This window comes from Podarcis pityusensis (assembly GCF_964106645.2).
Source record: "Podarcis pityusensis genome assembly, chromosome: 18".
In the NCBI taxonomy this organism is placed as follows: Eukaryota; Metazoa; Chordata; class Lepidosauria; order Squamata; family Lacertidae; genus Podarcis; species Podarcis pityusensis.
This window is the reverse complement of record NC_138043.1, coordinates 5,788,509-5,796,502: the sequence shown is the minus strand read 5'-3', so window position 1 is coordinate 5,796,502 and position 7,994 is coordinate 5,788,509. Positions and strand designations below refer to the sequence as shown.

Sequence of the window (7,994 nt, the reverse complement as noted above, 5' to 3'; positions counted from 1 at the left end):
AAATAAAACAGAAAACGATACAAATGAATAGAAACAATGAAATAAGAAAAGATAAAGAAACAAACGTAAACAAATACAATATATTACACTTACATGACAGATTAAAATATATAACTTCTCATTATACTACTTATATTGTCTGTATTCCTTGCACAGATTCAAATTATTTTTGTATATAGATATATAATCCACTATTATATTTTAGGTAATTCTTGGTTGCCAGTATCACTCTATTTCTGCAAGTATCTTATTGTTCGTACAGTACATTTTAAAGTATTCTTTAAATATTTTCCATTCCCTATATACCTTAGTTTATTATTTAGTTTTATCCCAACAAGACAGAAGTGCTGTTTCTGGGCGACAGGGGGCAGGCAGGTCCTGAATGGGGTAACTGTGCCCCTGAAGGACCAGGTGCGCAGCCTGGGAGTCATTTTGGAGTCACAGCTGTCCATGGAGGAGCAGGTCAGTTCTGTGCCCAGGGCGGCTGTTTATCAGCTCCATCTGGTATGCAGGCTGAGACCCTCCCTGCCCGCAGACTGTCTCGCCAGAGTGGTCCATGTTCTGGTTATCTCCCGCTTGGACTACTGCAATGCGCTCTACGTGGGGCTACCTTGGAAGGTGACCCAGAAACTGCAACTCATCCAGAATGCGGCAGCTAGACTGGTGACTAGGAGTGGCCGCTGGGACCACATAACACCAGTCCTGAAAGACCTACATTGGCTCCCAGGACGTTTCTGAGCACAATTCAAAGTGTAGGTGCTGACCTTTGAAGCCTTAAACGGCCTTGGCCCAGTAGACCTGAAGAAGCGTCTCCCCATTGTCCAGTAAAGCTACAGAGAACCAGGCAGAGGGCCTTCTCAGTAGTGGCACCCGCCATGTGGAACACCCTCCCATCAAGGAGATGAGTAACCATGCAACCTTTATAAGACATCTAAAGGAAGGTAAACGGCGTTTCCGTGTGCTGCTCTGGTTCGCCAGAAGCGGCTTAGTCCTGCTGGCCACATGACCCGGAAGCTGTACGCCGGCTCCCTCGGCCAATAAAGCGAGATGAGCGCCGCAACCCCAGAGTCGGCCACGACTGGACCTAATGGTCAGGGGTCCCTTTACCTTTACTAAAGACAGCCCTGTAGAGTGATTTTTTTAATTAAAAAAATGTTTTCATATCTGTTGGAAGCCACCCAGAGTGGCTGCGTTGCCCCAGTCAGATAGGCAGGGTACTAATAATAATAATAACAATAATATTCTTTCTAACAGTGATAGGATTTTTAAATTATTATTATTAGAGGGGTTTTTGAGCAGAAACCCTGGGGAAATGAGTTACCTTGTTGTTGTTGTTTAGTCGTTTAGTCGTGTCCGACTCTTCGTGACCCCATGGACCAGAGCATGCCAGGCCCTCCTGTCTTCCACTGCCTCCCGCAGTTTGGTCAGACTCATGTTTGTAGCTTCAAGAACACTGTCCAACCATCTCGTCCTCTGAGTTACCTTACCCTTGTTTAAATTAAATAATTGATTTTTTTGGTTGGGGAGGGCTGGGACAGATATATACACCCAATTCCTGAGCCAAAACTCCACCTATGTCTGTAATCAATAAAGTTTGAGGCCATTTTTAATCCAGATCATTGTCTGCTTGAGTTTATTCATCCAATCTTACATTTCGCCACAGTTGGGGTGAGGGTAAAACGCTGCAACTGGGCTCTAAATAATAATTAAAAAAAAAGTTTTAAAAAAGCACTGGTCATTATTATTAGCAGTATTCGCATTACCAATCCATTGTGTTCATTCATTTTCCCGTTTAAAGGAAAACGTGCCTTCGAACGAAGGCGCCGCGTGGCCAGCAGAGGACGCTGCCCGGCGGGTTCCTCTGAGGCGGGCGCGTCGCAGCGGCAATTCTCCGGCGCCAGGGGGCGCTTCTCCCGGCTCCGTCGGCTCCCCCCCACCCCGCCCGCCTCCCTTTTGTTGCCTGGGGTGCCTGGCTGCTATATAAGCGGCGGCGGGGAGGAGCCCGCAGCTCGCTGCTCCCGTCCGCGCGGCCGCCTGCTGCTGCTCTTCGCCCGAGACTCGCCCCGCCGCGCGGAGACGTCGCCCGGCCGCCATGGAGATGAAGAAACGGCTCAACCTGGAGCTGCGGAACAAGAAGCCAGCCGAGGTGAGCCTTCCCTCCTTCCCCCGGCCCAGGCCCGGCTGCCTTCCCCCGCCTCCGGCCCGCTTCGCGCACACGTGTGCGCGGCCGACATGTTGGAGACGCGCGCCGCGCTCCTGGGCGCACGGAAACCCATCCTCGCCCTGCAGTTTTTGGAGTGCCCTTTTCCCCATTTCTTCTCATTTTTCCGCGCCTTCTTCCTTTCCTCCCCGATCCTTTACATTCCTGCCTCTGGGAGAGAAAGGGGGGGCCCCTCGACCTATTTTTTTGCGACCCCTTTTAAGACCCCCCCCAAAAAAAACCCAAGAGCAACACATGCGCCGCTTTGCCTTTCGCCTCTCCAAAAGTGTGTTTTTACGCACAAGATAAGTTTTAGGGGGTTCTTGGAACAGGCGGATTTAAAAATAAAATAATCAAATTGGGATCTGTTTTTTGGGGGGAGGGGGGTCCTGTCCCGCCCCTTGACCCATATGTTTTGTAAAGTGGGGGGAGGAATCTGGTTTCCCCTGCATTCTGAATGCTTGCTTGGGGAGTTGAACCGAGGCCTACTTGGCTACTTCCCACGCCTAGTTGAGGGGTTCTTTTTAATGGGGGGGGGGAATTGCTTGTTTCTTTTCGGGGACGGGGGGAGAGAGCGAGCTCGGTGAGTGGGGTAGTTGTGTGGCCTCGGGGGGGGGTGCTTAAAAAATATTCCCACCCCAGGAATGTTGGAGTAGGTATTTGAATGTTTTCCAGAAAGGTGGAGCGGAATAACCCCCCCACCCCCACCCCAAAGGGAGAAAGAAAAGCCCTGTAGGCCTTGGACCGCCCCCCTTCATCCCGGGAACGTGGGTCAGAGTTGTGAATTGTGATTTCCCCCGGCTTCGTTTCTCCGGGCTCGCTTTACCCGGTCTATAAATGATGCGTAACTAAAGCGCACATGGTGGGGTTTTTGTGGTGTTTTTTTTAATGCAATCTTGGGTCGGCGGGGGGAGGAGGAAGGATGGCGGCAGTTTCCTCCCTACCCATGGGCACTCCCCCCCCTCCATAAACCGCTTCCTTGCGCCCTCCCAAAAGCACAATTCTTCTCTTTCCCGCCCCCCCCCCCCGCCAGCTGCGCACGTGGAAACGCGTTTACTAAAAAAAAAACCCAGACGATTATATATATATATAACTACTGGTGCTGGGAGAAGGGCGATCAGTGAGGGAAGAGTTTGTTTCCCACCCGCTTAATTCCCTCCTCCTAAACCCCCCCCCCCATTTTACCACCTCGGGGAGTGGGAGGAGAAAAACCACAGTGGAGCTTTTGAGAGCGCAGAGGAAAGGAGGGGTTTGGCGCTGGGTGGCTGCGCGCCTCGCCAAAGAAGGCGCTGCTTTGTAAAAAAAAAAGGGGGGGGTTGAGATTAAAATCTCAAGTGGTTTCCCCCCCCCTCTTGGTTTTGGGAGAGAAGCAGAAAGGGAAAGGAAGGGGATGTTGCGGGGGGGGGGCGGAATGGACGCATGCCGAGCCGCGTCCACGTGTAGCTTTTTTTGGAGGCGGGGGGGAGGGAGGGATGGGGACTGGGTCAGGCAGGCGGATGGAGAGGCCAAGGGGGCCTTTTATGGTTTGGGGGTTTAAAGGGTCATCCAAGATGGTCTAGCAGCAGGGGGGGAGCGTGGCTTGGGCTGAATGAAAGGCGGGTTGGGGGGGGAAGAGGGCGGTGACACACACACACACACACACGAACCAATTGAATTTATGGTTGCACCCAGGAGCTGGGAGATAGAGCCTTGACCCTGACTTGGACGGGGGGGGGGGGTTCTGAAACTGCTGTTAGAAGTCTTGCAAGAACACACACAAACACACAATCTGTGTGTGTGTGTGTGTGTGTGTGTGTGTTTAGGCTTTCTGGTCCATTTTGAGCAATGCTTTTGGCTGGGTTGCACCCAGGAGCCAAGCTGACCCCTATTCCTGAGGGTTGCTTGGCTGCAGTTTGGATCAGCCACATTTGGGGGGGGGGGTGTTTTGTGTATGGGGGGGGGCTTGCCACGTGTGGACACTGGTCCTCTGCTGTTGCTTCGCTTGGTTTCCAGGCGCCTGGCTTCCTGTGTGTGTGGCTGCCATTGTGGGGGTTAAGCCTTGGTCCGCGCCCCCCGCCTCTTTTGGGAGGAGCCAGGACTGCCTCCTCCACTACTGATAGCTTGGGCAGTATCATGGCTCCCCCAGCAAGGAACTCTGGGAATTGTAGTTCTTTGGGGGGGAGGGACTATAAACTGGCACATCTGGGGGAATCCTGTTTGGAGGGACAGTTTGCGATCATTGTACCTGTGTTTAAGAATAATTTCAGCGTGTTTCACGTAGAAAACACCCTCCCTTAAAAATTAAAAAGAGCCACGCTTAACTACGTAAAACTTGAGTCAGGTCATTGTCTGCATTGGATGGTAGCAGTTCTCTTTCTGCATGCCTAGCAGGTGTACTGGGGGGTCTTCTGCACTCCAAGCAGTTGTTCTGCCACTGAGAACCTATGTATTCATCACATTGTTGAGACAGGGCGATGGGGGGCAGCCTCTCTATTTGGTGTTAGAAACTCCCGATTTTTAAGCTAGTCGCCAAACTTGCACCTTAGAGCTAGCCTATGGTTGCCTCAATGGAATGACTAGGTATCTGTTTTTTCATTTTTGCGGTGAACTTTATTATTACCGTTATTAATTATTTCGGTTTCTCTTCTGCTTTTATATTTTAAAGGGGGAGGGCTGTCTCTAAGCGGTTTACAACACATTAAAACGTCCAGTCAAATGATCTGGAACGAAACAAATTCAAGCTCCAAGGAAAACATTTCAGATCCTTCTCTCCAGTAGATGATGAGTCTCTGTCCTCAAGGAGCTTGCAGTTTAAAATAGGCAAGGGGGAGGGGGAATGAGAGGAAATTGCGGTGGATTGTATCCAACGAAATTCTAACGGTTGCGATTAGTAGCTCTGAATTAAAAGGGCAGTTTAATTTCAGCGGGTCTGCTCTGACCTAGAACGATTCAGGTGTGCGGAAATGCTTTTCCTTAATTCTCCCCCCAGTAAGGTAGGCTAGCAATGACCTTGGCTGTTCCACCTGCGAAATGGGGATAAGGATAGGACTTGCTCATAACATTTGTGGCTGGGTCAAGATGGAAACCAGTGTCTATTCGGCTTGGACTCATTCCATTTCCCCCTGCCTTGAAAGTGCCTTAGGGACTGTTTGTCAAAAGGCGACACCGCAAATTCGGGGCCAGTCTAAATTGGTGTGGACTTTTAAGTTACTGAGAACTCTTCTATTGGGTGGGATGAGAGGGGAATGAGCTTTAGCAGACGAGGACACGGCAAATATTTTTCTGCTGCCCTTGACAGGGGTCTGCCACAAGTAGTGTTTCCGGAATGGCCTTGACGGTTTTGGAGTACAACCCCCCAGTCAGCTTTGGCGGTATATGGCTGGGCTGACCAGCAGTGTTAGAAATTAGCCATGTGCATTTTGCGACTGGCGTGGGTCCGATTGTGACCACGCGGAGATCTGTGTGCCAGTTTGGCACCTGACATTGCCACCTGGCTAGTCCCTCCAGCTTCCTTAAGCAGCTCAGCGGAAGAGCTTATTTGTTGACCTGATCTCCCAGCTTTTTCCCCAAGGAGTCCATGGTTCATCCCCCTCCTCAGTTAATGCCTGCAACGACCCTGCGAGGTAGATCAAGAGGTTGTGGCTGACTCCAGTCACCCAGTGAGCTTCCTGACGGGAGTGGGGATTCGAGCCCTGATCTCCCAGGTCCCGGTCTATGACACTCTAACCACTATCCCACCCTGCCTTCCTAGAGGCCTCGTGCTATGGGGCAGCTCTATAAATTGAGTACAGTGGTACTTCAGGTTACATATGCTTCAGGTTACAGACTCCGCTAACCCAGAAATAGTGCTTCAGGTTAAGAACTTTGCTTCAGGATAGGAACAGAAATTGTGCTCCGGCGGTGCAGCAGCAGCAGGAGGCCCCATTAGGTAAAGTGGTGCTTCAGGTTAAGAACGGTTTCAGGTTAAGTACAGACCTCCGGAACGAATTAAGTACTTAACCTGAGGTACCACTGTATGTACTAAATAAATAGGGGGAGAGTCAAATGTCCCTTAGAGAATAATCTGAAATACAGTGGTACCTCGGGTTAAGAACTTTGCTTCAGGATAAGAACAGAAATTGTACTCCGGCAGCGCGGCAGCAGCAGGAGGCCCCATTAGCTAAAGTGGTGCTTCAGGTTAAAACATTTTCAGGTTAAGAACGGACCTCCGGAACAAATTAAGTACTTAACCCGAGGTACCACTGTATATTCCTTGAAGCTGGCATTTGTTTTATTCTGGATCGGATTATTGGAGGTTTTAATGTGTTGCAAACCGCTTTGAGGTTTTTTCTTTAAAATGTAAAGCCGTCTAGAAATTAATAATAAAGTTTCATTGGAAAGGGCACCTCGACATTCCACTTACTTTAACCTAGGTTTAAGGTGCCATTTGGCAATTAGCTTACACAGTCAGACCTTGGTTGCTGAATGCCTTGCAACTTGGAACGTTTTGGCTCCTGAACGCCGCAAACCCGGAAGTGAACGTTCTGGTTTGCGAACGTTCTTTGGAACCCGAACATCCAACCCATCTTCCACAGCTTCTGATTGGCTGCAGGAGGTTCCTGCAGCCAATCAGAAGCCGCACTTTGGTTTGCGAACGTTTTGGAAGTCGAAAGGACTTCCGGAATGGATTCCGTTGAAGAACCAAGGCACGGCTGTATATCTGCGCTTCTAACAGTGCTGACTGGAGCTCACAGGAGTCATAGTCAAAAAACTTTTAGAGGACACTGTTCTAGAACAGGGTTTTCCAAAGGCTGTTCTAAAGCAGGGTGTCCCAAACTTGGGTCTCCAGTTGTTTTGGACTACAGTTCCTTTTTAAAAAATTGTATAAAGGCGTTCCATAATAACTTACAATAAAAAACCGCAAATCTAAACAGCAACATAGGGGAAAGAAAGAGAATACAAAGTCCTCTTTCGCAGGTAAACGTTAACTTTTCCCGCGCAGAGAGGGTTGATAGCTCAGGATGGTAGAGCCTGAGACTCTTAATCTCAAGGTATTGGGTTCGAGATTTTGCACAAAAGATTCCTGCAATGCAAGAGGTTACACTTGAGGACCTCTGGGGTCCCTTCCAGCTCTTGTTATACTATGAAGTTTCCACCTAAGGGTTTCCCTTTTCCCCCTAGCCTCATCCTGGGACGCGGGTGGCGCTGTGGTCTAAACCCCTGAGCCTCTTGGGCTTTCCGATCAGAAGGTTGGTGGTTCGAATCCTCGCAACGGTGTGAGCTCCCGTTGCTCTGTCCCAGCTCCTGCCAACCTAGCAGTTCGAAAGCACACCAGTGCAAGTAGATAAATAGGTACCGCTCGGCAGGAACGTAAACGGCGTTTCCGTGAACTCTGGTTTCCATCACAGTGTCCCATTGTGCCAGAAGCGGTTTAGTCCTGCTAGCCACATGACCCAGAGAGCTGTCTGTGGACAAACGCCAGCTCCCTCGGCCTGAAAGCGAGATGAGCGCCGCAACCCCAGAGTCGCCTTTGGCTGGACTCAACCATCCAGGGGTCCTGTACCTTTTGCCATCCTGGGAGATCTTCCTTTCCCTTCCTCTCAAACACGGTCTTTCATCTGCATCTCCTTAACCCACACAAAATGCAAAGGACCATAGCAGAGCAGGAAGGGAAAAGGAGCAAAAAGGAAAAAGAATTTCCACTGCTCCTACTAGCTAAGGATGATGCGAGTTGGGGCTCCCACAAGTTTGGAAAATGCTGTTCCAGAGCTTTGTGAAGCTGTCTCCCCTGAACCCTTGAGGCTTTGCTTTATACCAGGGTGGATAAAAACCAGTG

General features: G+C 50.0%; 1 protein-coding gene across 2 annotated transcripts in view; it reads left to right on the top strand.

The window, feature by feature from the left end:
• Positions 1-1,972: 1,972 nt before the first annotated feature.
• LOC308467423 (acidic leucine-rich nuclear phosphoprotein 32 family member D-like) overlaps positions 1,973-7,994 on the top strand; it is a 34,616-nt gene continuing 28,594 nt past the window's right edge. Inside the window, exon 1 of one of the 2 annotated variants that reach the window (XM_080989157.1) lies at positions 1,973-2,146. In XM_080989157.1, coding sequence (XP_080845283.1) covers positions 2,093-2,146 — 54 coding nt within the window. In that variant the 5' untranslated portion in view covers positions 1,973-2,092. The remainder of the gene's footprint in view (positions 2,147-7,994) is intronic. The other variant, XM_080989158.1, reaches the window with a different exon arrangement.